This window comes from Brienomyrus brachyistius, chromosome 15 (genome assembly GCF_023856365.1).
Source record: "Brienomyrus brachyistius isolate T26 chromosome 15, BBRACH_0.4, whole genome shotgun sequence".
Classification (NCBI taxonomy): domain Eukaryota; kingdom Metazoa; phylum Chordata; class Actinopteri; order Osteoglossiformes; family Mormyridae; genus Brienomyrus; species Brienomyrus brachyistius.
Window position 1 is genome coordinate 1,871,898 of NC_064547.1, and position 26,849 is coordinate 1,898,746.

A 26,849-nucleotide genomic window follows, 5' to 3' on the forward strand; every position below is an offset into this window, starting at 1 on the left:
AATTGTTAGTCTGGGCACTAGTTAGATCACCAGTATGTCTCTGAGGCAGATTTGCACCTCCTGCATGTATCACGTTGGGCATGTGCAGTCTGTATGGATACTCATCACTGCATGGATCGATGCAAACTTGGCTGTAAGCTACATCACACACATAATAGGAATTATAGAATTCTCAGGTGAAAAAAGGCCTTATTTAACCATTAAAACTGCACAGTGCACAGCAGAGCCCGGCGTTGTGGGTATTGGGTGGTGTCTTCATTTGATTCCCCACACAGTGCAGATCCGTCCAGCTGTTCTGTGTTTGTGGGCATAAGACATTATATCCTCCACTAGCTGAGCTACAAATGACAGGAGGACCAGGAGCAAGAGGGAGAAACATGAGGTTTCACGCTTGCGTTGAGAAGATCTGAGGAGCATTGATTCATTGCTTTAACCAGCTGAGCATACGAATATCCCTGTTCATAAACCAGCCAAAACTAACCAATGAAATTACACACAGTGCCATTTATGGACTGATTGTCCTGTTTTATATTTTTCCAAGCTTTTATTGGACTAAACGTCATAGCAATTGAATCATGCTGATACCTCACTGCCAGAACAGTGGTGACCCTGAGGAATGTTGAGGCTCACATCAGACGTCATGTTAAAACCTTTACAGAGAGCAAGCTACAGTAAACCAGAGCTAAACTTATTAATCTAAATACAACATCCCGGAAACTTATAGATATTTTTAATTAATGTAATCCATTTTCCTAATCAGTGCTATTTATTGCAAACTACAGAGAGGAAATTGACTGAAAGTTTAGTACTGACAAAAGCAATGGAACAGGTAAACAGAAAACGTCATCCTGTGAGAGATCTGGGCTCAGAGTAGTGACCTCGTCGACACCCATCAGTACTGTCCGTATCAGTACCGCTGCCTCGTCAGGTCTCCCTCCCAAAAAAGAAGGCGGTCCCCGCGGTGACAGTCGACAGAGTGAGGATGGCCAGCAGGATAGCCCACCAGTGCCCCTGGGAAAGAGAACAGCTAAAATGAGGGGAGCGTCCAAAGGACACGAGGCAACACCACGAACAGCTAAAATGAGGGGAGCGTCCATTAAACATTCTGTGACCAACAAGAATGATATTTTTCACCCCGGACTATGAACCCTTGTGTCATACATCTGAAGTCCACAATAAAACATACTTTGACCTTGACTGGTTCAGAGAGATAACCAATCAGATTGTAGAGGAGGTGGATCCGAGCAACTAGAGGAGGAGGGAATAAGACGGCTGATTGACATCCTCTCGTTGCTTGGACCCGCCTCCTTTGCCATCTGATTGGTTAAGTAAAACTCCCATGAGCTAATTAAGGCCATCATGGGAAAAGCTTGCAGCCAAAACATGGGGGAAGCAGTGTCACATGACAGCAGTGAAGTCATTATTATGTAAGAAGTCAAACACAATGCTTCATAACCCTCTGTGGCATGATTGGTCTAACATGTTTTGATACAAATATAATGTTCGAAGCTGGTTATGGGATTTAGTGTAGGGTGTGCCGAGACAGGATGTTTTTTGGGTGCACGCTGCACCAAGCAGCACATCTGATAAGCTGCTCTCGTCTGCACACATGGAGCAGAGCGAAAACGGTCCCCAGCCCCTCGCACGACAAACCTTCATCCAGTCAGATATGTCGTCAAATTCATTCAGGTGCAAGAAGGAGTTCTTAAGACGGGCGAGGGGGCCGTCGGCATCCAGCAAGCGGCACACGTGGAATTTGTCGCAGAAGCCCTTCTTGTCAGAGCAGGCAGCACCTGGTACCAGTGGCAGGCGCCTGCCCTGGAAGAACTTCTGCAGGACTGAAGACGTGGTGCTGGCACAAGTCCGGGGACTGCCTGCAGTCAAGCAGAATGGAGCTGCTCAGTGTTCTGCATCTCTATTTATGAAAAATGATAATAAAAGACAAATTATTGCTGACAATTTGTTCACTGGAGACAATGATTTATGTATCAGATGCTTTTATCCAAAGCGTCACCCAATTCAGAGAGCCTGGGGCAGACAGTCCCTGACATGACTGGGGTCAAAGGCCTCACTCAAGGGCCCATTGGTGACAATACTGCTGCTACCGGGCTGCTGGCAGCACATGTGAGTATAGCGGAGCAGGTGGGAGGGACTGTACCGGGCTGCTGGCAGCACATGTGAGTATAGCGGAGCAGGCGGGAGGGACTGTACCGGGCTGCTGGCAGCACATGTGAGTATAGCGGAGCAGGCGGTAGGGACTGTACCGGGCTGCTGGCAGCACATGTAGCATCGCTCACTCATGGAGTCTGCGGGACAGTCACACTGCTCCATGCCATGCTTGGTACACAGCGACTGTGAGCACTCCTGGTGAGGAAACAGTGGGCCACACTCACACAGACACTGGCGGAGTGGAAACAATGTGTCCGACAAATACTCCACAGATTCTTCACATATCTCTGACCCACTCCAGAAATCTTTTTAATCCATTGTTGGATGTTTATTTTGTTCCCATTCCCATTATACTGAACACATGCTCTCCCCAGGGAGCCGTTTGGCTTAAAATAGTACATATGAGGTATGATCCTGATTAAGAACAGCTCCCATCTCCCCGCCTCTTTGTAGTGATGATGTAAAGGCAAAGTTTTATGTGCTATGCTATGAACATGGTACATTTCTGCTTTAGAGGACAGCCTTAGGAGACAGTGCACATGGATGGTGTCCTGGCCTGTCCGCTCACCCCCTGCTGGCAGACTCGCGTTCCCAGGCCACAGGGCGTCATGTCCAGCCTGCCGGTGGCAGCAGGGCAGGCAGCCGCAGCTCCGGAGCAGCGGGTCTGCAGGCGACACTCGGACGCCTCCTCACAGGTCACGCCGTAGGGCGTAAAGGTGCAGAGGGAGCTGCAGCACAGACCCTGACTGGGACTGACAGACAGGACAAAGGCATCACAGATGGGAGAACAGTCACCACAGAGAAAACTCATTACATTACGGTGTTTGTGTTCAGGTAGTAGTTTAACTAGACAAAATGCAAAAATATTTTAACAAGACAGAACCTCCACATGAAGTGGGTGGAACGCATAAGCTAATGTGTCCACATGAAATATATATTTTTGGAATATTTAGTATTCTGAGACAATTTCTCAGAAAGTCTAAAACCTAATAAGGTGTGTTTCTTTCTATCCTCCCTACTGAATCCCAATAACCATAAACCAAAGAACAGAACTGGAGACTTTAATGCTAGCAGACAGGTTTGGTTTGTCGTCACTGATTACAAGCAGGCAGACCCCGGGTTAATAAGAACGTCCATCTTATGGACAGCTTGTACTTACAAATGGATATGAAAATTCAGCTTAACTACAACGGTTAATAATAACGAATGCACACGCAACTTTGTGATGCTAGTGACAACATTGTGCGGCTCCAGTCATTTGTTCACTTGCGGTACAGTATTTACTTCATTATTGCTGTATAATTATGTTATACTTTTCCAATTTACCTACAAATTCAACTTAAAGACAGACTTAGGGATCGGATCTGGTGTGTAACCTGCAGACTGCCTGTAGCTCATTTAAAAATTCTCTTCTTGGTTCTTATGTTTTAACTGCACTTGTTGACAGATCTCTGGATCTAAGCGGCTTTCCGCAGTTGCGTCGGGGAGGCACCTGCAGATTATGCCGGGTTTCAGATGACAGCGCAAGGCTTTGCGTTCCTTGGCACTGTAACAGCACGGGTCGGTCTCATTGTGGCCCACATCGCACTGCTCCCCCTCCTCCACTATCAGATTTCCGCAGATTGGCTGATCGCTTTCTTGAGACACATGACAAGCATGAAGGTTATAATGCATAAATATGCAGGTATATAAAGCGTAAGCCTTCGACACTCGCATCCTCCCTTTAAACTCAAGGCCTTTTGTCAACCGTTCCTCACCTACGAAGCAGTCGTCCTTCTTCACTCTCAGCAGGCTACTGATGTGCTTGATGCTGCAGGGTGAGAACTTATCGTTGTTCTCCTGGAGGCCGTCGGTGGCATGAGGGAACATGAGGAACCTGCCTTTGCCGTCAGTGGAGCCCAGGCTGCCGCAGTTAGTGCCCACGTCGTGCTGGAACAGACAGGCTACAACTCAGCTTGGCAACACTTGATAGCCATCCTACCCACTCACATTTTTCAGCCGTTCTAAGTCCCGTGAGCATTTAATAAAAAAAAAGTAGATTAAAAATGCTTCAGGATCAGAATCGACACCTTCAGATTCGATCAACAAGACCGTGCTGGTAGGGAATTCTGCAAATTAAAACCTGCTAAACGATTACCTTCTTTCATCTTTGAAACTGAATGCCTTGCAGGGGTGATGGTCAAATACAGAAAGGGAGGGTATCTATCCACTTTGTGAACTGTCGTCATTGTCACATTCGGCATTGTGAACTGTCATCATTGTCACATTCGGCATTGTGAAGTGTCGTCATTCTGAACTGACTGCTAGATGTGGGCACTCTGATTGAAATCATAATGACCTCAGGTCAGCACGCTGTGTCTGATCTGCACAAGTACGACATTAATCTCAAAAACAGTTCCAGGGTAGGAGCACTGTAGATTTGGGGGGTGGGCATTGTACTAAATGGCAATTTCACTTATGGGGGGGATGTCACTTACGGGGGCTCCCAGACTGTGGCCCAGTTCATGGGCCAGGGTGAGCTGCACATGCCAAGGAGAGAGGTAGCGGCCATAATTCTGCAGGGTGATCAGGCCCGTGTTCAGAGTGGCCATACCGCCATCTTGCATTTTCGTGGCCTGTGAGCAAATGCCTCCCACGTTTCCTACAAGGGGCAGACCAAAGATCATTGCTGGAGAAACATACATCAGTTATTGTATGTGTTGTCAGCACATACTATCATCGGCTGCTCTCTGAGGGAGGCCTTTGCTGAAGTTCCAGGATTCCCGGCCTCCCTCAGTCAGGTCGAGCGACTGATGTGTGCTGGAGCCGTGATCTGTGTCCTGTACGCTGATCTATAAGGCCCACCGCCTTAACACACCATCGGGTGTGTGCTGGAGCCGTGGTCTGTGTCCCGTACGCTGATCTATAAGGCCCACCGCCTTAACACGCCATCGAGTGTGTGCTGGAGCCGTGATCTGTGTCCTGTACGCTGATCTATAAGGCCCACCGCCTTAACACGCCATCGAGTGTGTGCTGGAGCCGTGATCTGTGTCCCGTACGCTGATCTATAAGGCCCACCGCCTTAACACGCCATCGAGTGTGTGCTGGAGCCGTGGTCTGTGTCCCGTACGCTGATCTATAAGGCCCACCGCCTTAACACGCCATCGAATGTGTGCTGGAGCCGTGATCTGTGTCCTGTACGCTGATCTATAAGGCCCACCGCCTTAACACGCCATCGGGTGTGTGCTGGAGCCGTGGTCTGTGTCCCGTACGCTGATCTATAAGGCCCACCGCCTTAACACGCCATCGGGTGTGTGCTGGAGCCGTGGTCTGTGTCCCGTACGCTGATCTATAAGGCCCACCGCCTTAACACGCCATCGGGTGTGTGCTGGAGCCGTGGTCTGTGTCCCGTACGCTGATCTATAAGGCCCACCGCCTTAACACGCCATCGGGTGTGTGCTGGAGCCGTGGTCTGTGTCCAGTACGCTGATCTATAAGGCCCACCGCCTTAACACGCCATCGGGTGTGTGCTGGAGCCGTGGTCTGTGTCCCGTACGCTGATCTATAAGGCCCACCGCCTTAACACGCCATCGGGTGTGTGCTGGAGCCGTGGTCTGTGTCCCGTACGCTGATCTATAAGGCCCACCGCCTTAACACGCCATCGGGTGTGTGCTGGAGCCGTGGTCTGTGTCCCGTACGCTGATCTATAAGGCCCACCGCCTTAACACGCCATCGGGTGTGTGCTGGAGCCGTGGTCTGTGTCCAGTACGCTGATCTATAAGGCCCACCGCCTTAACACGCCATCGGGTGTGTGCTGGAGCCGTGGTCTGTGTCCCGTACGCTGATCTATAAGGCCCACCGCCTTAACACGCCATCGGGTGTGTGCTGGAGCCGTGGTCTGTGTCCCGTACGCTGATCTATAAGGCCCACCGCCTTAACACGCCATCGGGTGTGTGCTGGAGCCGTGGTCTGTGTCCCGTACGCTGATCTATAAGGCCCACCGCCTTAACACGCCATCGGGTGTGTGCTGGAGCCGTGGTCTGTGTCCAGTACGCTGATCTATAAGGCCCACCGCCTTAACACGCCATCGGGTGTGTGCTGGAGCCGTGGTCTGTGTCCCGTACGCTGATCTATAAGGCCCACCGCCTTAACACGCCATTGGGTGTGTGCTGGAGCCGTGGTCTGTGTCCAGTACGCTGATCTATAAGGCCCACCGCCTTAACACGCCATTGGGTGTGTGCTGGAGCCGTGGTCTGTGTCCTGTACGCTGATCTATAAGGCCCACCGCCTTAACACGCCATTGGGTGTGTGCTGGAGCCGTGGTCTGTGTCCTGTACGCTGATCTATAAGGCCCACCGCCTTAACACGCCATCGGGTGTGTGCTGGAGCTGTGGTCTACATCCTGTATGCTACGAAACTTTATGAGAAACTAAGTTAATGGTCATCTCTAACATTATAAAGTTGCTCCTGTCCTTTACCTAACTGGTTCCTGGTTGTTCCCAGTGTCTCCTGCTTCATCGTATTTTTGTGTATTGATGTCTTAGAAATTTTGAACCTTAGTGTCGCCTTCTGCCAGCAGAACCAGATTAAACCGCAATTTTCAAAATACAGATTAGTTTACCGTACAGAGTGGTCTCCTTATACCCGCAGATATATTTATTTGTTGCACATTTTACTGCAGTGCCAGATTCTGTACCAATTTGCCCAATCTTCCCCACCAATTACAACTAAATGTGTCCTTCAGATTCTGTTTTAATGTCACGTCTGTAAAGTAAAATGTCATTATTATGTTTATATATCTTAGCATTTATATTCTATTTTAAAGTGCAACAGCAGCTTGTGGGTTTGTCCTGGATTTTACAAGAGAGCGGAATAATAACTGTTCCCCTTTTCCTGCGGAGAGGCCCAGCCTTGTTTATATTCCAGCATGAACAGCGATTGCTGTTACCCAGCTGTGATGGTATGTTTAATTACAAGGACAGCTATGGATTCCCCATTACAAAGGGGGCCCTTTCCAAGCTCTCACATACTAGGAATTATTTGCATAGCCACACATTATGCCCTAAGTCAAAGGAATGTCACACAGGAAGCATGTTCCTGAACATTTCAATCTGTTATCGCTATGCATGTATGTATGTTTAGTGACTAACAGAGCATTGTCATGCCCTTGATTATAGCACCTGTCAGAATTAGATAATAGTGTGCTTTTGCATTTCTGTGTGCACAGGTATCACAATACCATAATACTATAACATAATCCTTCACCATGGTAACTTGCACTCTGCTAGTGAGTTTTGGAATGTAGGAAGGGACTCCTGGTGCATAGTCCCACCCCCGTCACATCAGCACATTCACACCCCTCAGATTATCCAATCATTTGCAGTTCAGCTTCCAATGAGATGGCAGCATGCAAGCGACTCAGAGTTGTGTTAGAACAGCACCCTGTCCCCCCCCCCCCCCCAGAGGAAATATCAGCGGCACAGAGGAGACTTTATGACGAGCCCTGGGAAGTTTGATTGGCATTAACCCTACGAAGTGATCACACATTGTCGATTCTTCCTCCTGCGACACAATGCCAGCATTTTGTAGATGGTGAGAAAATCCTGAAAGACCTTGTAATGAAACGTTAAGGCAGTGTGCTGGCAAGAATCCCAGCTTCCAGAAGCTGTTCATATAGTTTGGATCAATTGCATAGAGATGCAAAAACTAGGAAGATCCATTTTTCATGGGAAGCAGTTCTTCGTATTTTGCATTACACATTTAAAATGTTCAGATCCACCCTAAAAACCTCTGTTATCCGGGATCCCTTATGGCCGATGATTCCTTGCTCATACAGCCGACTTCAAACACTGCTCACAGAGTCACCTGTTTGTATAAAACATGCGCTTCTAAATGAATCCTTGTACCACAGTATACATCCTAGGGCAGGACGCATGGCGATGACTTTGATGGCCGAATCCAAGGGAAACTTTCACTATTCATGCAATACTGTTTGCATTCTAGCAAATAGCAAACTGTGTTATAATTACTATGCAGCATCATTAAGGATGTATAGAGAAATCAAGTCCATCCGTTTAAGTAGTTATTAGGTTCATTTAAAAAAATATAGCTAATATAAAATTATAATATTAAAACACTCTCAAAAATAGCTAAAGTAATCTGTCATGGATGACGGCAACGATCGCGAGCAGAAAGCGGCGATCGTGCGGAAGGAGCAGGCTGGCAACAGTATACGGGAAAACGGGGGTTTATTCGCACAGACGAGGGCACGAACATCGACTGACATCAATGACAGACAAGGAAAACTGGGGAGACCAGGACTTAAATGCACAAGACTGATTGAAAGCAAACGGACACAGCTGGGTACAATCCGGGAAACACACGTGGGTAATCAGGGGGCGTGGCACACACGAGGAGCGGACGAGCCGGGCATGACAGAACCCCCCCCCCCCAAAGGCGCGCTACCCCGGGCGCGCCAAGGAAGGGGGCGACGGACGGGACGAGGCAAAACAGGACCTGAAAAACAAGAACAGAATCAACGCAGGACAGGGAACAGGACCGAGGCACAAGACAAAAGACAAAACCTGACAGAGGGTCGGGAAGGCAGACAGGCAAACCAGGAAAGGAGACACAGAAGGAACGGGCGGAACAAAGGGGCCAGGAGTGCAAGGCGGGGACACCGGGGCACAAGGAACAGAGACGGGCGGAACGAAAGGGCGAGCAGAAAACAGAGGGGCAGAGACAGGCGGGACAAAGGCAGGGGCGTAGGGAGACAAGGAGGGGGAACTAGGGGAAGCCCGAGGGAGACCCAGCGGGCGACGGGAGGTAGCCGGAGGGGCCGCAGGCGGCCGGGAGGCCGGAGCAGGAGGGGACCGTGGAGGGGCCGAGGAGACAGGGCGAGGGACCCGCGGAGGGGCCAGGGAGGAAGCAGGAGGGAGCACCGGGGAAGGGGACGAGGGAGCAGGAGGGGCCCACGGCGAAGGCCCGGAGGAGGGGGGAGCCGCAGCAGGACCGGAGGTAGGGGCCCCGCAGGCAACTGAGGAGCCGCCGTCGGGGAGCCCCCCGGCGACCGACCAGGCACCGGAGGGGGGAGCGAGGCAGGGCGACGAGGCAGCGGAGGGGGACCCGCAGGCGCCAACCGAGCCCCAGCGCAGGCGAGGCAGGGCGAGCCAGGGGGCAGGGCGGGAGGGACCCCAGTCCGACGTCTGTGCCCCCTCCCCCTGCGGGACACAGACATACCGACCCCTGGTCGGGGTCGATGTCGCCGGGGTGAGGGTCCAGGGGTCACAGGAGCGGGGCCAGGGACAGGAGCGGGGCCAGGGACAGGAGCGGGGCCAGGGACAGGAGCGGGGCCAGGGACAGGAGCGGGGCCAGGGACAGGAGCTGCAGCAGGGGGCGCCTGCCCGGGGGCTGCAGCGCGGTCAGGAGCTGCAGCGCGGTCAGGAGCTGCAGCGCGGTCAGGAGCTGCAGCGCGGTCAGGAGCTGCAGCGCGGTCAGGAGCTGCAGCGCGGTCAGGAACTGGAGCTGGCTGCAGTGGGGGCGCCTGCCCGGGAGCTGCAGCAGGCGGCTGCAGTGGGGGCGCCTGCCCGGGAACTGGAGCGCGGTCAGGAACTGGAGCGCGGTCAGGAACTGGAGCGCGGTCAGGAACTGGAGCGCGGTCAGGAACTGGAGCGCGGTCAGGAACTGGAGCGCGGTCAGGAACTGGAGCTGGCTGCAGTGGGGGCGCCCGCCCGGGAGCTGCAGCAGGCGGCTGCAGAGGGGGCGCCTCTGCAGGAACTGGAGCGCGGTCAGGAACAGGAGCTGGCTGCAAAGGGGGCGCCGGCCCGGGAGCTGCAGGTTGCTGCAGTGGGGGCGCCGGCCCGGGAGCTGCAGCAGGCAGCGAAGGCGGCTGCAGCGGCGAAGGCGGCTGCGCAGGCGGCGGCAGCGGCGAAGGCGGCAATGGCGGCTGCACGGGAGCGGGGTCCGCCGGCAATGGCGGCTGCACGGGAGCGGGGTCCGCCGGCAATGGCGGCAAGGACGGCTGTTCGAGCCGCCCTGAAGGCAAGGGAGATAGCTGCTTGTGGGGTGCAGGCGGCGGGACCGGTAGGTCCCGTGCGGGCGGCAAGGGGACGACTTCCTTAAGAAATCGGCGTCCCCGCGGGATCGCGTCCCGGATAGGACTCACCCCCTTGTTGGCCACCCGCTCTAGCCGGAAGTTGTACCGTTCCAATGGAGGCGGTAACTCGGTGATGGCGGGGCTCTCTCCCCTCGCGGGGAGCACTGCCTGCACGGGCAGCCAAATAGAGAGTGGGGACGGTCACTAGCGTCCTCTTTTTCCTCTTCTTCCTGGTCGTCGCAGCGCTTGTGGAGGGTTGCTCCCTCTCCGCTAGGAAGGGAGACGGGGTAATCACCTCCGCGGCGCACGGTGCGTCAAAGCCCAACCTCCGTATCGTCAGTCTTTGAACCAACTGATAGAGGTTGGAGCGCACCTCCTCCAGGACTTTCCTGTCCCCTTCCGGAGACATGGTCAGCAGGAGGTCGCAGCTGTGAGTGGCTAGGTCCAGCGCGACCGGGTCCTCCTTTACGTCGGGCTGGTTAAGCCAGTAATGAATCTCCTGCAGGAGACCGAGCTGATCGTTGTCGGTCTGCCGCTTTGCCTTGTTTGCTTGGTCTGTCATTCTGTCACGGATGACGGCAACGATCGCGAGCAGAAAGCGGCGATCGTGCGGAAGGAGCAGGCTGGCAACAGTATACGGGAAAACGGGGGTTTATTCGCACAGACGAGGGCACGAACATCGACTGACATCAATGACAGACAAGGAAAACTGGGGAGACCAGGACTTAAATGCACAAGACTGATTGAAAGCAAACGGACACAGCTGGGTACAATCCGGGAAACACACGTGGGTAATCAGGGGGCGTGGCACACACGAGGAGCGGACGAGCCGGGCATGACAGTAATCAAACAAACCCTGTTTTGTTTACTGATGTGCATTTTATTGATCTTTAAAATAAATTTTCAGATGCAGTTTTCTGCCTCTCCACAATTGATTATATTATACTCCCGAGGAATGTAGTTCAAAGCATATGGAAATCCTGAGTGATTCTATTCATGTACAGTCTAGACTCTGTAACAATGTCACACCTCATATTTAAGAATAGAGAAGACAAAACAAGCCTCTCTATAAGACAATGTGTCACATCTGATGTGTAAGAACTCATGGGAGCTTTACTTCCACAAAGATGTGCTGAGGGAAAAATGATTGGTTCAGAAAGATAACCAATAAGCTTGTGGATGAGGCTGGCCCAAGCATCGAGAGGAGGTGGGTCCAACCAATCAGATATCTTGTTTGGACCCACCTCCTCTACAATCTGATTGGTTATCGCTCTGAACCAATCATTCTTCCTTCTGCCTTCAGAACATTTTTGTGTAATAAAACTTCCACGAGCTCTGCGATACATCACAGTTCCCACACAAAATGAAGAATTCATTTTTCAAGAAAACTTCATTCGTGCTGCAGTGTCGATGGGCGAGCCTCACCTGACCTCCCCTCCCAGGCCAAACCCAGCACTCCGCTATAGTCACGGTCAGTCAGCAGGTACGACAGGCAGTACTCTCCCCAGGTCATTTCTGAGAAAAGGCTAAGGAGCCTCTCTGGGCCAATAAAGCGCTGGGAGAGCGGACTGGAGGCATCTTCCTCTGTGATGACCTGAAGGAAAGATCGCTCTGTGAAGCTATGCTTTCTGAACAGGAGAACTACACTTAAGCATGTATGGTAAAGACCTGTGTGGACAGAAAAAACTGTATTCTTACAGAGAAAACATTATGAGTTCACAGGATAGACAAAAAAAAATCAATAAAGTATGGCCAGTTAAACTGTCCTTATACTCAAATAATATATAAACATTATTGTAGTGCTGGCTGAATGTCAGTGAAAGACTGTCCGTTCCTTACACTAAGGGATTTCACTTTGAAGTTTATCAGTCGGATGCCGTCAAAGTCTGCCTTGTTGTAGATATCGTTCACCGCATTCATGTAGGAAGCGATCTGGGAAACCAAAGCAGAGCGTCAGCGGGAAGCCAAAGACTGAATACCTGACAGCACCACGTAGGCGGTGGATCGCACAATGACGCCCTGGGGAAACTTTCAGGCTAACATGCATGCAATGGGCAAAAAAACATCAAGTTCAACTGAAGGTTCACGTATGATAAAAGAACTCTTTGGTCACTAGGCTTAGCAGAACCGGGCCACTTATGCTATTTGCTAAACATGCACTGCAGTTTATTTTGAATTTGTTATGAAACACTGAAGAAAAGTATTTTAAAACTTGACTAGCAGGTATATATTGGAATCCCATCCACAGTGTCCCCTGGGAGCCAGTACTGGAATAGGTTCCAGGCTCACTGAGAGCCAGTACTGGGATAGGATTTTGGTATAATCTTTAGGTCAGCTTTTCAAACCCAAGTGTCAGGACTCTTCAGCCAATCAGTCCTCTAATTATTAATCTAACTAGGGAGTTGCAGTGAAAACCCGCAAACACACCGGCCCTTTGCAGATAAGATTACCCACCCCTGCAGTAAAGTATCCATTTTAAGTGATTCACACTGTCTCTTACTTCACTGTTGTTTCTGTTCTCTCTCTAAGATGAACGGGCAAAAGATATTAATGCAATTTTAATTACACTCACGATTATTGCATATGAAAACCTAAACCATGCAGCAGGTGAGTCAAAAAGGTCTGAGTTTTCTGCAGCCCCAGTGTAATTATCTATAAAGATGTCCTGCTCTGAGACACCATCCACACTTTCACAACCGCAGCTCTTCTGCAACTGAAGTCATTCCTTTTAAATCGCAGTCGGGTGCTCAGTCACGTAGCCGCTGGCCCAGTGTTATTTGGCTATAAGGTTCAGCCAAAATTGTACACTATAAAGACACAGAGACTCCTGTGCAACATCCAGGCCCTGAGGTTCACCAGTTCTGCAATCAAGGGGAAAGATCAACTGATGACACAATGCCTGACTGGGAGAGAGTCTGGGCTGAGAGCGAGCCCCCCGGCCAGAGCCGTCGAGGGGGAGTGTGAACTGTCCCGGCTGCCAAGCTGCTGCAGGTCAGTGCCAGCTGGACAGGGTCAGAGCTTCTGGGGCACTGAGCCAGAGGCAGAGGAACTTGCTGACAAGCAGGGCACAGTGAAGACTGGCAAGCAGGCCTGCACCTGCCTCAGCTAGAGAAGGTGAGCACAGTGTCAGAGTGACGACTGAACACTTTTACGGTCCTCAGAGGCAGTCTATACCAGGGCTTCTCAAAGTCAAGGCCATGGTCTGGATGCAGACCCAACCACAAGTTAATCCAGACCCATGTAATGATGTACCAACTGCATCAGTACGTTTAACATGAATTGGATTAATGTGGGGTCCATCTATCCACTATGTGTAACAGCTTATCCTATTGACGCTTTGGCGGGGGGGGGGGGGGGGGGGGTGAAATGTGACAGCTTCCCGGCACTGGCTGACTGACCGACACGAGCCCAGGGGGAGGGGACCACAGCAGTCAGCTCCCTAGAGATGGACGTCTTTTAACGGCCACGGCAGTCAGCTGTAACAACACTGCCACAGGAAAGATGTCCTGACCCACTCCATCCATCTTACACAACCAGTGGGACTTTTTAAGCTTTATGGAGCTCTTTCTAGTCTGTTTATCATCTGTGCATTGTGGAGCTCAGCTTTATAAAGCACATGTAAGGGGGGTGGTGTAATTCACCCAGATCCTTCAAAGCTTGTGCTTCACCCATTTAATTCCCTGGATCAGCAACTGCTTTTGTTGTCATATTTCTGGTTTAACACACTGGAACAGCAAGGAGTTTCCAATAAACGCCTCATAAATATGGAATTATAGAAGCATTTCCATAACAAAGGAACAATATGACTGTGAACATAACGGGAAAACAGGCAGCTTTCGCTCGTCATTTGTCGACATGAACATTCCAGGACTCTTTATGGTGTGAGATTGTGGATGAACGTTACTCAATCTGTATTTAAGAATGACAAATGGCCACTAGAAAGCATGCTAATACAGGCCGGGCACACGCTGGACACAGGCTGGGCACACGCTGGACACAGGCTGGGCACACACACTGGACACAGGCTAGACACACACGCTGGACACAGGCTGGACACACATACTGTACACAGGCTGTGCACACGCTGGGCACAGGCTGGACACGCGCTGGGCACAGGCTGGACGCACACGCTGGACACAGGCTGGACGCAGGCTGAACGCAGGCTGGACGCAGGCTGAACGCAGGTTGGACACACGCTGAACACAGGCTGGGCACACACAGAACACAGGCTGGGCACACTGGACACACACTGAACACAGGCTGGACCCAGGCTGGGTACACGCTGGACACAGGCTGGGCACACACTGAACACAGGCTGGACACACACAGAACACAGGCTGGACACACACAGAACACAGGCTGGGCACACGCTGGACACACGCTGAACACAGGCTGGGCACACGCTGTACACAGGCTGGACACACACAGAACACAGGCTGGGCACACACTGGACACACACTGAACACAGGCTGGACGCAGGCTGGGTACACGCTGGACACAGGCTGGACACACACTGAACACAGGCTGGGCACACGCTGGACACACGCTGGACACAGGCTGGGCACACGCTGGACACACGTTGGGTATGCTAATCACTCACAGCTACACCCTGAACTGGGATCTTCTAGATTCTGACATTCACCAGTACTGTATTTCTTGGCACTCATGCCTGTCTCAGTTTCTTCATCCATCCTTCTCCTACTAGCCATTTATCCTGGACGCGGTCACAGGGGACTGGAGCAGCATAGGGTAAAAAGCTGGGCTACGCCCCGGGACAGCAAGCCAACCTTTCGCAAGGCACAACTTTAACCCCTAACCCAGCCCTAACCTTAACCATAAGTCCTGCTACATTGTGCCTACAATGTAGCACTACAACGGGTATGTAGCTGAATAAAGAATTCACACATTATACCTATTCAGTACCTGAACTTATCTGCAAAATGAAAATGTATACACTTTTAAAAATGATTTGCTGCACAATTTTATAGCACTACGGTAGATATTTAGAGACTTCTGCTGGTAGGAAGTTGTTAAGCAGTTAAAAATCCCTGTTTTCTCAATGGTGCCGCACGTGTGTGTTCCTGCTCTGGTTCCTGGTGGGCCAGGAACAAATACAGGAAATCAGTGAGGATCCCACCATCTGACGGCAGCTCTGCTGATGGTAACAATAGAACAGATATGATAGCTGTATCACAATTAAGTAATGATTTATGCTTTTGCAAGCAGACATAAAGAGAGAGCTCGGGTATAGGTGAAAGGAGCTCGGGTATAGGTGAAAGGAGCTCGGGTATAGGTGAAATGACAGTATGGAGGAAAGGCAATCAATGGTGGAAACATTATGACACTTAACCTTTTATCATTTCTGTCTTTAACGCTTCCAAAGTAATGTTATCGTTTATGTGACATCTGAAAATTAACGAAAACTTTTACTCTAAGAAAACCAACAGCATTTAATCATAAGACAACAAAAAATAACTATGAATAAGAAACTTCATTAGCATTTTCTTATGATGCCTGCTGAATAGGACCAGTGCAACGTATTCCACACCAAGCAAGTTAAACTGACCCAAAGAATGGATGGAATGTTTGATGCATGAAAACGATTCCATCCTTCACTTTAACCCACAAACTTTAGCCTGGAATATAGCCTGGAATATAGCCTGGAACGCCATTTATCATGTGAATGTATCATGTGAATTCGAAATGCTCTCATTTGCAATGCTGTCAATGGTCATTTGACCAAAACACACCAGAAATTCAATCAGAATGATTCTCAAATTAAATGTTTCCAGTATTTAGACTCAGCTTTGTGCTGAAGTCAAAGATCTGTCACAATTCAATGAGCAGGAGATCGTTTAAAAGGAAAGAAAGAAATTGAGTCATGAAGAATTAGAGTCACACATTAAGCATTTTAGCCAAAAGTAACAACGTGGGTGAATGTGGAAGCTTCAGTTCAATGGCTAACGGCTTGTGGCAGAAAGACAACAGGAACAGCTGTTAGGGGGAGGGGCGAGGGGGGGGCGCTGTCCCTGTCTCAGGAAGGTGAGTCAGGTGACCGTCCCTGTTTACAGTCATTCAGAAAAGTGCTCATGTGTTCAGTGCTGTGTGTCCCCTCATTGTGTTTTACTGTTAACCCCAAGGGTTTTGTTGTTCCATACCTCAATACAATCCCCCCCCCCACAACTCATCTACTGAGAATGTCCATTGTCATGACCCCCCCCCCCGCACAACAGAGAGGGTTCCCACAATAACAGTCCAGGAAGCAAGAATGGAAACAGCTTACGGTCACTACACAGAAAAAATAGTAGATGTTTTGCATCTTTGATATAGAGATGTTATATAATTGTCGTCAATGCATGGCGCAGTCTATGAGAAACTGCCTGTACTGTAACGGGAAAAAGATCCATAGATTAAATGATACCCACTCCCCGCCCAGCCATTTAAAGGAAAAAGAAAAAAATTAATACACACACACACACACACACATCTTGAACAGCAAAGGAAAATATAAGGTGGGACCTGATAAGGACTTTCCGTAACTCTCGCAGTGCGTAAACTCAGCAACACCACTGGAGGCAATCAGCAGTGAAACATGCAGTGAAAGGGGACATTAGGGAAAGTGAGGGGGTTTTAAAAAGCTTTAGTGCAGTACAGCTAGATAAAGAAAAACGTCACCTGGGCAACCACTGCTTGGACGCTCCCAAACCTCTTAAAATAGAGGTGGTCAGCGTGGAGGTGGAGGTGACAGCTGGTTTTGGAGTGGTCCACCGTTCTTCTTGACCTCAACAGGGTCTCTCCCTGGATCGCGAACAATATTAGCATCCCTGAGCATTATCCAGAATATCCCCTTTGATTACTATATAGAGAGGTGGCAGAACGAAGGGGTTGTGCTAAACTAATCAGCAGAACTTATCGCCAGTTGTACATCATGTTTTACCATTCAGGGACTAAAATAACTGCCTTAGTACGTCTATGAAATATGCAGCCCTTTGTTTACGGATCCGGATTCTTATGTCATCAAAATAATTATTGACAATAGCACTGTGGCTTGATTTCTATATTGTTATCCAGGATCTAGATGTTAAGGCAGATAACGGGAACGCACGCAACTAAATAGCACCTGCGAAATACATTGAATTTTCAGGGGTACAGGAATCTCTTTGGCTTTCAGGAACTGCTCAGTATATCCCACCCATTGTTCTGAACCAGCCCATCTCTCTGTAACTAATCAGCATTGCTGCATGCTTTCACAGAAATTCCTGGTGCATATTAATGCGTCAGGCAATAAGAAGCAGGTACTTGTTGGATACTTTAAGGGGCACGGAGGAGGTAGAGAAGAAGTGACGTCTGACCTGAGCATCACCGCTCTGTCGGAGGTTTTGGGTCAATCGCCGCAGCTGCTCAGCACCACAGAATCCATCGCGGCTTCTTTGCAGGGGAGAAAGATCTGTTCACCCAAACCAAACAGTGACACATGAAGGACTGAGAGCCGACAATCGGCATCATGCCATACAAATAGGTAAACCCGTCAAAATACACCACACTAGTCAAAGGGCATGTATGGAAAAGCAAATTGGCATTCCTCATGGCTACAAAATCTGTTCAATTCAATTCAATGTAGTGTTATATAGCGCCTTTCGCACCAGAGTCACCCCGAGGTGCTTTGCACTGATGTGCTGTGACACATTACAACTTAATTAAGATGGAATAATACAAAAACTGGGAAAAAGGAGGATAAAGGAATGAGAAAGAAAGATAGAAAGAAAGACAGCGGAGAGGAACCAAAGACTCCCAAGGAGGGAGGAAAAAAAGCCTCTGGAGGTCAAAGGTCAAAGGTCAGCTGGCTGGCCAACTATCAGAAAGTGGGCAGGCCTGCTAGAGAAAGGACGCTTCTTCGTGTTATAATTAGTGTGGGTTCTCTGCCTTTATAGCACTTAGACCCACTACCATACAGCTACAGAACATGTATCATATTGTATAAATATATTTGTCTCCTATCACAATTTCCTAATTAAGTTTTTACTGTGGATCATCCATATTTTCAAAATCTTCCAACTGCTTATTCAGAACAGAGTTATAGTGAACCTCAAGCCTACCCTAGGCAGTGCAGGGCAAAAGCCATGCAAGCAAACAAATACTGAAATAAAACTTTTTTAGAAGTTCTCGAACAAGTGCATTTTTATTACTTGGCTACTACAGTGGTGTGTGATGTTTAATTGACGCCGTAAATAACCGTGGAGCATGTAGATTTAACTCAGGCCAATTGGTCCGTTGTCAAGCATTTTGTTTTAACAAGATAAGAAGTATGATTTCTACCTGTGGCTGCCAAGTCATGTAGCTGACCAAGAATAGCTGCAGTGGGAGCGATCAGGATGCCTGTCTGTCGTGTTGATGTGCAAGGTGACTGAGTTCAGTAGAAGAGCGCTAGAGTTTGCCGAATAGCACCTAAAACACGGGAAACATTTTCCCACAGTGTGTGTGTCTGTGTGTGTCTGTATGCCTGTCTGTCTGTTTAACCCCCGGGTCCCCTTCACGCGCCACACTGAGCATGTTCCTGCTGCACCAGCAGGAGATGGGTCAGAACCTTTGTATCCTATTAAAGTGAGTTAAGCAATAGAAAACCACAAAGGCCATAAAAGAAGAAGGTGACAGTTTCCCACAATAAAACCGATGTGATTTCTACGTTTGGTGGCTGGATGGCAAAGTCTAAGCGTAGGAGACAGTAGGCCAGGGCTGTAGGAGAGATGGCTTTTGAAAACCTACAGCTGTCAGTGCAGGCATACTAGTCAAACCACTGAGTGGAAAAATGGACTCTTGCTAAGGTAAACAAACAAGCGACATAATGAACCATTAACGTGAAGTTCGTCTCCCCAAAGTCCTACTCGCCCACCAGATCGGATGATGTCTGTCCATGTCCATTGTTTACATTCTAAAAATAAATGTGTGTGAAAACCAAGAGGTCGGAGTGATTTCCTCTTTCCAACATCACCCCCCCCCCCCCCAGCATCCACCACTCTAACCCCCCCCCTGCCCCCCCCCAACGGCTCCCCTTACCTACTCCTGGCAATATTCACCAGGGGAAAACTTTACTTAGTCTGTCTTTTGGACTGTAGCCAATGATGTTTTCATGTCCCTGAGAGTCCAAGGACGCTCATCCGATACATGAGGATTGGACAACAACGCACAGTCGTGACAGTCATGTCACCATCATGGAAATAACCAGAATTATTAACATAAAAATATGCTTTTATCTGAGCTCATGGGCACCATAAAGTATCTAACAGGCTCAACATACTGTAGTAATTATTCATCTTTCATCAAGCTGTCATTCTTCCACAAATTTATAAGATCTTAAAACCCACCAAAAAGTGTCTTTGTCTATGAGGAGCTGCAAAACCTGAATAATTGGACCGATATTTCTGCACTGGAGGCATCAGCCAGATGCACTGAGAGCCACTCAGGCTGACTGTACTGAGAGTTTAGCAGTCACATTACTGCAGAGTCCTTTGAAGTCACCTGTCCCATGAGGTACTAAATAAGTGGAATAGGTGCTTTGTTCCATCCCGGAGAAAAAAAAACACTTGGAACAACAATGTTTCATCGTTTTCCAGATGCTGAGAAAATGGCAAAATGTAGCCATTCAGAGGGTGGTACCGCTGACAGAGGAGAGCAGGGGGAACGTACGATTCGATCACACCACCATGCTGAACTACTGTAAGCCAATGAGATTTCACCATGAGCTGTCCACTGCAAAAGGAATGTGGGAGTAAATGCAGGGCGTAGACCTATGCAGGGAATTATTTCCAGAAGCCTCCTTATGCTGAATGTTTCAATGCTGGGTACTCCTGCTAGTGTATATGTCCCGCGAGAGAGACTCAGGAGCAATTACTGCAAAATATCTCCTATAGGTTTTGCAGATGATCTTACAATACATGCATTTTTAGACTTTACAGGCAAATTCAACGTAGACTCTTTAGTGAGAAGTTATCTGTAGCACTGAAACAAAACCTCAGAAATTCTGCTTGAGGGAGCCTGACTCCAGCTCCTTATCTCAGGTCACAATTTGTAAACTGAACTCTTGTTATGACACCATAACACCACTACAGCCACATTGACTCACTGAAGCTCTTTGGAGGCTGTGACCAAGCTGTGCTTGCACTCTTTGGAAGCTGTGACTGAGCTTTGATTGCGCTCTTTGGAGGCTGTGATTGAGCCGTGACTGAGCTGTGCTTGCGCTCTTTGGAGGCTGTGACTAAGCTGTGACTGACCTGTGACCAAGCTGTGACTGAGCTGTGCTTGCGCTCTTTGGAGGCTGTGACTAAGCTGTGACTGAGCTGTGACTGAGCTGTGCTTGCACTCTTTGGAGGCTGTGACTGAGCTGTGACTGAGCTGTGACTGAGCTCTTTGGAGGCTGTGACTAAGCTGTGACTGAGCTGTGACTGAGCTGTGCTTGCGCTCTTTGGAGGCTGTGATTGAGCTGTGACTGAGCTGTGCTTGCGCTCTTTGGAGGCTGTGACTGAGCTGTGACTGAGCTGTGACTGAGCTCTTTGGAGGCTGTGACTGAGCTGTGACTAAGCTGTGACTGAGCTGTGATTGAGCTGTGCTTGCGCTCTTTGGAGGCTGTGACTGAGCCGTGACTGAGCTTTGATTGAGCCGTGACTGAGCTGTGCTTGAGCTCTTTGGAGGCTGTGACTGAGCTGTGACTGAGCTGTGATTGAGCTCTTTGGAGGCTGTGACTGAGCTGTGATTGCGCTCTTTGGAGGCTGTGACTGAGCTGTGACTGAGCTGTGATTGAGCTGTGATTGAGCTCTTTGGAGGCTGTGACTGAGCTGTGACTGAGCTGTGACTGAGCTGTGATTGAGCTGTGATTGAGCTCTTTGGAGGCTGTGACTGAGCTGTGACTGAGCTTTGATTGAGCCGTGACTGAGCTGTGATTGAGCTCTTTGGAGGCTGTGACTGAGCTGTGACTGAGCTGTGACTGAGCTCTTTGGAGGCTGTGACTGAGCTGTGACTGAGCTGTGATTGAGCTCTTTGGAGGCTGTGACTGAGCTGTGACTGAGCTGTGACTGAGCTGTGACTGAGCTGTGACTGAGCTCTATATTGCAGCTACTTGCTGTACTTCATTAGTAAGCTACTGTCTGGCAATTATTCCTGTACTTCGCTGTTGGGTTTATGTCTGTAGGTCATAGTGCCAATGCCCTTAGTTTTTTTTTCTCCACCAATCGATTCCTGTATGTTCTACCTACCGGCAATAAAGTGTTATGCTTCCCCTGGGCCTTGAACTTCTCCACTGAAGACAAATGGAGCGAGTGGTGATGGCCCCAGAGTGGGAAACGCTCAGCAGTTACCCTGTAGCAGGTAGTTTGACTTCAAAAGAGCCAGCAGAGGCTCGGAAGCTTCCGCAAAGGACGCACTCCAAGGGGGCCTCACTCCACCATTGTTTAAACTGTGCTCCTCAAAAGGAGAGCCCCCCCCTCCCCCATTCTCACTGGCTGCCTGGAGTTTTCCCCATCCTGCCCCAGCATGCTTACAGAACACAAAGGAAGACTGCCAGCAGGAAACCAGGCCCATTGCGCATTGTACCCTAGACTTGCAGGAGCAGAGCTAATCACATCTTAGAATTTATGTCTCAGAAATGAACATTTACAACCACATCATGCAGCTTATTCCACACAAGTTTTTCTTTCCCAAGATCCAAAAGGTGACGCTTCAGCCATTTCCAGCTGGGAAATTTCAACTGTCCGACACAAACCTAACAGGGCGAGATTGTTTGGACTTGAAAACTTCAATTCGATTACTTCCCAAAACACAAACGAAATGGAGAGAGACAAACAATTGGATTCCAAAATGTATATTAAACGGAATTGTTTTTAACCTCAATCGGGGGTGTAGGTACCAGGGGAACAGCGGAGGACGTGCCCCTCCAATATTTAATTTGGCTTCATGAGTCCCTACAAAAAAAGATCTTTACATTTAAATGATATATCAAAGTCTCTCCCTCATTAACTCACACATAAGATACCATAAACAGAAGCATGGAATCATATTTATGATAGCAACCAAGAATGAATTTAACCATAATTTAACTTGTACGTCGCATCGGACAAAAGTTTCCTCTAAGCAAATAGAGGTAATGCAATGTAACAGAATTCTTCAGAAGGGACTCGAATTTGAAATGGAGATTTGCTCACAGCTGCTGCGAATGGACTGACTGCGTGTGTGTTTCCGTGTCACACATGTGCAGTGTTTTTGGTGAGCAGATGTACGGTAAACTGAGGAGCCTGTCTAGACACGGACAGCTGCATGCACGTCGCATTTCACTACAGCTGTCGCTTTCAGCAGCGCTTTCATCGAGGCAATGACACAAAACTGCAATGTTAACATAAAAATGTTAGAATCAGGAAATATGAACAGAGAACAACAGAAGGTCTATGATAGGAGCTGCATCTCATACATAAAAATGCAACTGGCCGCCGTTTTGGACATGAAGTATGATGCATTGTGTAGTTTGGACCCAGTGAGCTTGGCGTGTTTGCACATTTTGGAAGCCCAATTGGAGTCACTCATTTCTACACTTACGGTGGGTGTTTTGGCTCCATTATTACAACCGTGCTTTCAGTGAAGGATTCTTGGAATGGGCCTTGTGGTGAATTCCCTGTAATGCCGGCCTGCCACGTGACTCTGCAGTACGGGAAGGGGCCGCGCGACTCTGCAGCACGGGAAGGGGCCGCGAGACTCTGCAGCACGTGAAGGGGCCACAAGACTAGTTTCATATGCATTACTAGTTTCATAACACACATCCCACAGGCTGTCAGAGCTGAGCGCAGGTCTGATAGCTCCCCTGCATTCAGCCTGCATTCAAGCTGTTAAGGACTGGGACTGCATGCAGGTGGTTATGGCCAGGAACTGCATGTGGGCTGTTATGGACTGGGACTGCATGCAGCTTGTCCCTTCCCTCATTCCCTGTGCTGCATGGCATATGTTTGGATGCATGTTCACTGTAACCCTGTCCTGAATCAGCAGTTGGAGGATGTGCGACATGAACAATGGTTGTGTCCATATTCTGCTGCGGTATTCTGCACTTACCGATGTCATCTTCCCGGTAAATGACAGAGTGGTACGCCGAAGGGGCGGCAGAGTATCTGCGCAGTGGCTCCACGTGGAAGGTTCCGTTTTCCGTGCGGATGACACCTTCAAACTGGCCTTCGATTATGGAGCCATGGCAGGATGAGCCGTCTTCATCTGTCCCAGGCAGCACAGGGTCAAAAGTCAATTAAAAAGTAACACAATGGCTGGTGGTTAGCCAGCTGGGTGGCCTGCATTGACCCCCCACCCCCCACATAACTCTGACCATAATAAGCAGCTGAGATGGATGGTGTTTAATAAGAGCGAAACGTAATACCTTCTACTTCCCCAGAATAGATGTGGGAGAGGTCTGTTCCCCTTGAGCCATTCAGGTGAATCTGGAAGTTTTCCGCAAACCCCGACGTGTCTCGCTTCAGCCGTAAGTGGAAGGCCCTGGAATTCAGGCGATATCTTGGAAACTTGCGGAATACAGAGATGTTAGAGGAGCTCGGTGTCACTGCCTAATGGGCCTCTGCGCCTACCTGTGAAACGCCCTAAAGTCCAGCCGCAGCACATGAGCGTGAGGGTGCGCCTCTCTCCGGAAGCGCTCCTGCTGCCTGCGGACCGGCTCCCTGTCATAGCCCAGCTCCTCATGGCGCCTTATCAATGCGCCGACGGCGGTTAAAGCTCCTGCAAAGTGGATGAGTCGAGACCTTATTTGCGTCTCCTATCATTTTGGCAGCATGGCTGACAGGATGGCTGTGTTATATATGGAATTCATTTAAACGCATCAAGCACCACACAGAAGCAAAGGGAATTTACTTCCCAGGGTGGACAGTGGGGCTTCCATTGGTGTAGGCATAGCACTCGGAAAGTATGAAAGTTGCATTTATATAGCGACACCCAAAGCACTTCACAGAAGCAATGGGGAGCCGCAGTGTGTGAACATACAGCCTGTTCTACAGCACGCAGGACTGCATTTTGCCAGTGAGAATGTGGGCTGGCAAAAAAATATGGTGAAGGACCCCAAAGCCTTGGCCAATTTTTAATCCCAGTCCAGCCTTGCATCTAGGGTGCCCCTCGCCTCATTCCCTATGCATCATGGGATATGTTCCGGGCCCATTGTGATCCTGTACAGAATAAGCGGATGTCGGATGGATGAGAAGAAGAAAGCACGTGTTCGGGATGAACAAAACAATATTTTCCTGTGGGCTCCGCTAACGCGGAAAGAGGGGCTATTGGACAAAACAAAAACAATTGAATAGTGTCAGAAGAGAGGCCGTATTGCTGGACGGGGCAATAAAAAACAGAAAAGAGCTATAAAAAGACATTTTCAACCTGCAATAAAAATATAACGGTCTAATGTTTTTTCTTCTGCTCAGTGCAGCTTTCTTTCTGAGAATTCGGAGGAGAATAACAACCACGTCACATGGCTTAACAGCCCAGCTTTTAATGGGCACCATCAGATCATTGTACGAAGGACCATCAGCGTTATTTATTTTGAATCTGCGCGGCCTGATATCGAGCGCTGGTTTGCACCGTGGCCTTCCCAGAATGTGCGGGTCGAAACATGTTCCCAGTGCTGACTGTTTCGAGATTTAAAAGAATGCAAAAAAATCGTAGCTCTTAACGTGAGTTACAGGCTTCAATAGCTGCGGCCGGTGTGAAAGATGGGGGGGAAAGAAAAAATGTTTTACCTGCATGCGGTCCATCTGAATACAGCAGCGATGCTACCAGCCCGTAACAGATGACGTTCATGGCGTTTAACGCCAGGCCGCTGTGAATCTGATCTGGCAGATGTGTACCTGCACGCTCTTCGGACAGGAATGAGGTAGAGCACACCCTCCTCAGCTCCCATTGGAGAACGGGGGGGGGGGTCACAGGCTCGTTCTGACTCATCACAGTTATCAGAAATGACATTCCGATGGTTATCAAAACCATCCATACATCCATCCACTGGTGTCCCAGCCACTTATCTAGTACAGGGCAGGTGAACTACCTGGATATGACAGCAGATTATCTACATTATACTTCTGGAAAAAATTTATGAATGACTTTTTTCTGTTCAACTAAATTAACATAAGCACAGTCACATGACCAAACTCACTCTAATGAGAAACTGATACAAATTATAGAAGTGATACATCCAGTCGGTCACTTTTTTGCACGTTATTGACCATAGATCTATCTATTGCAGATCATACACTACATCACTGACAAATATTTTAAATGTTTTCTGATAAACACATGGAATTACATTCCAACTTAGACTTGACAGAATACAGAAACTATATTAACATTATATATGTGTTTGTTTTATAGCTCTTTAAGCTGACCACTGTCACTTGATCAAAATGGCTCCACATTGAGAAACACTTTGTTATATATTTTTCCTTCTAGAAATATGGGTTGTCCTGCACGTTCAGTCTACAGCTCAGTGTTTTGTGCAATTGTATTGCACCTTAAAGACATGTATTTCAATTAATCGTGGCGTAAATCATTGCAAACTGCCAGTGGAAAGTGGAAACAGATTTCGGTGCGTATTTATTTGCTTCAGACAAACCTACGGACAGTGGAACAAAGCAAAAATATAGGTTGCTGTTGAGTTTTATTACATGGATATCTAGTGAGAAATTGCTTTAAATCGAATAAGTTGTATAATATGCAGAGAGTTTGTTATGATTTTCAACAGCCAAGACTCTGTCTTTAATAGTATACATTTCTATGCATCCGCTTAACCTTACTTCCATATTGTAATGCATGATTCATGCCGCTGGGGTGACTGTACTGCAGTGGGAAGCTCATGCCTATATCTTCTTGTAGGCACATGACTCCAGATCCTTTTCCATGCTTCTACTGGTCACCTCCCCCAGAACCCCTGGCACAGTATGATTGGCTGAGAATGGACGGCCTGATCTCAAGTAGTGATGTCACACGACCCACCTTCTTATAAGGAGCCAAGCTTGAGAAAAGGTTACTATGGGGCAAATTTAAACTTGCTTTGAATCAGGATTCCAAGGGTATGATCCAAAGAGTTAAAAAAGCACACGGCATTAAAACATGTGTCCAGCAAATGAGAAATTTACCTTTGAGCAAAAGAAACAGTACAAATGGCAGATCTATATGTCTTTACACTTTGCATACTTTTCCATTTATAAATTCTATATATTTATATGTTCTCTAAATACTCCGTAAGATATTTTACTTTCAGATAAATAGACATTAGCATTTCTGCCACGCATCACTTGTTTACAATCAAGAAGATTTAATTGCTTTTTTCTTGCATTTCCCTGAGGAACAGCTACTATACGCAACATATTCCTCCGTGCTTAAATGTTTACTCTATATAACTGAAAGTTGCCGCATGCCTACACTGCACGACTATTTCATCTTGTCATAAAATCTGGGAGAAGATGGTAGAGTTCTAAGTAGGTCACATCATAGGAAATTGAATCCAACACACAAAACTAGTCATTTTATATTTCTCTAAGCACCTCCCTCAGTTCATATGCAAGTGATCAAAGCCATCTTGAAACATAAT

General features: G+C 48.5%; 1 protein-coding gene across 2 annotated transcripts; it reads right to left on the bottom strand.

Moving 5' to 3' along the window:
* Positions 1-504: 504 nt before the first annotated feature.
* si:ch1073-396h14.1 (disintegrin and metalloproteinase domain-containing protein 10) lies at positions 505-25,175 on the bottom strand. Of its 2 annotated transcripts, XM_048977407.1 has the most exons (15): positions 25,006-25,172; positions 23,851-23,998; positions 23,646-23,761; positions 23,330-23,485; positions 17,596-17,690; positions 16,919-17,041; positions 12,083-12,175; positions 11,669-11,837; positions 4,647-4,810; positions 3,927-4,098; positions 3,662-3,806; positions 2,738-2,921; positions 2,265-2,364; positions 1,654-1,874; positions 505-1,011 (listed from the first exon to the last, which is right to left on the bottom strand). In XM_048977407.1, the coding sequence occupies exons 1-15, from the start codon at positions 25,064-25,066 to the stop codon at positions 925-927; spliced, it is 2,034 nt and encodes a 677-aa protein (XP_048833364.1). In that variant the 5' UTR covers positions 25,067-25,172; the 3' UTR covers positions 505-924. The 2 variants fall into 2 exon arrangements, with proteins under 2 accessions (XP_048833364.1, XP_048833365.1); XM_048977408.1 differs by lacking the exon at positions 505-1,011 and having other exon boundaries at positions 1,809-1,915; positions 25,006-25,175.
* Positions 25,176-26,849: the final 1,674 nt, after the last annotated feature.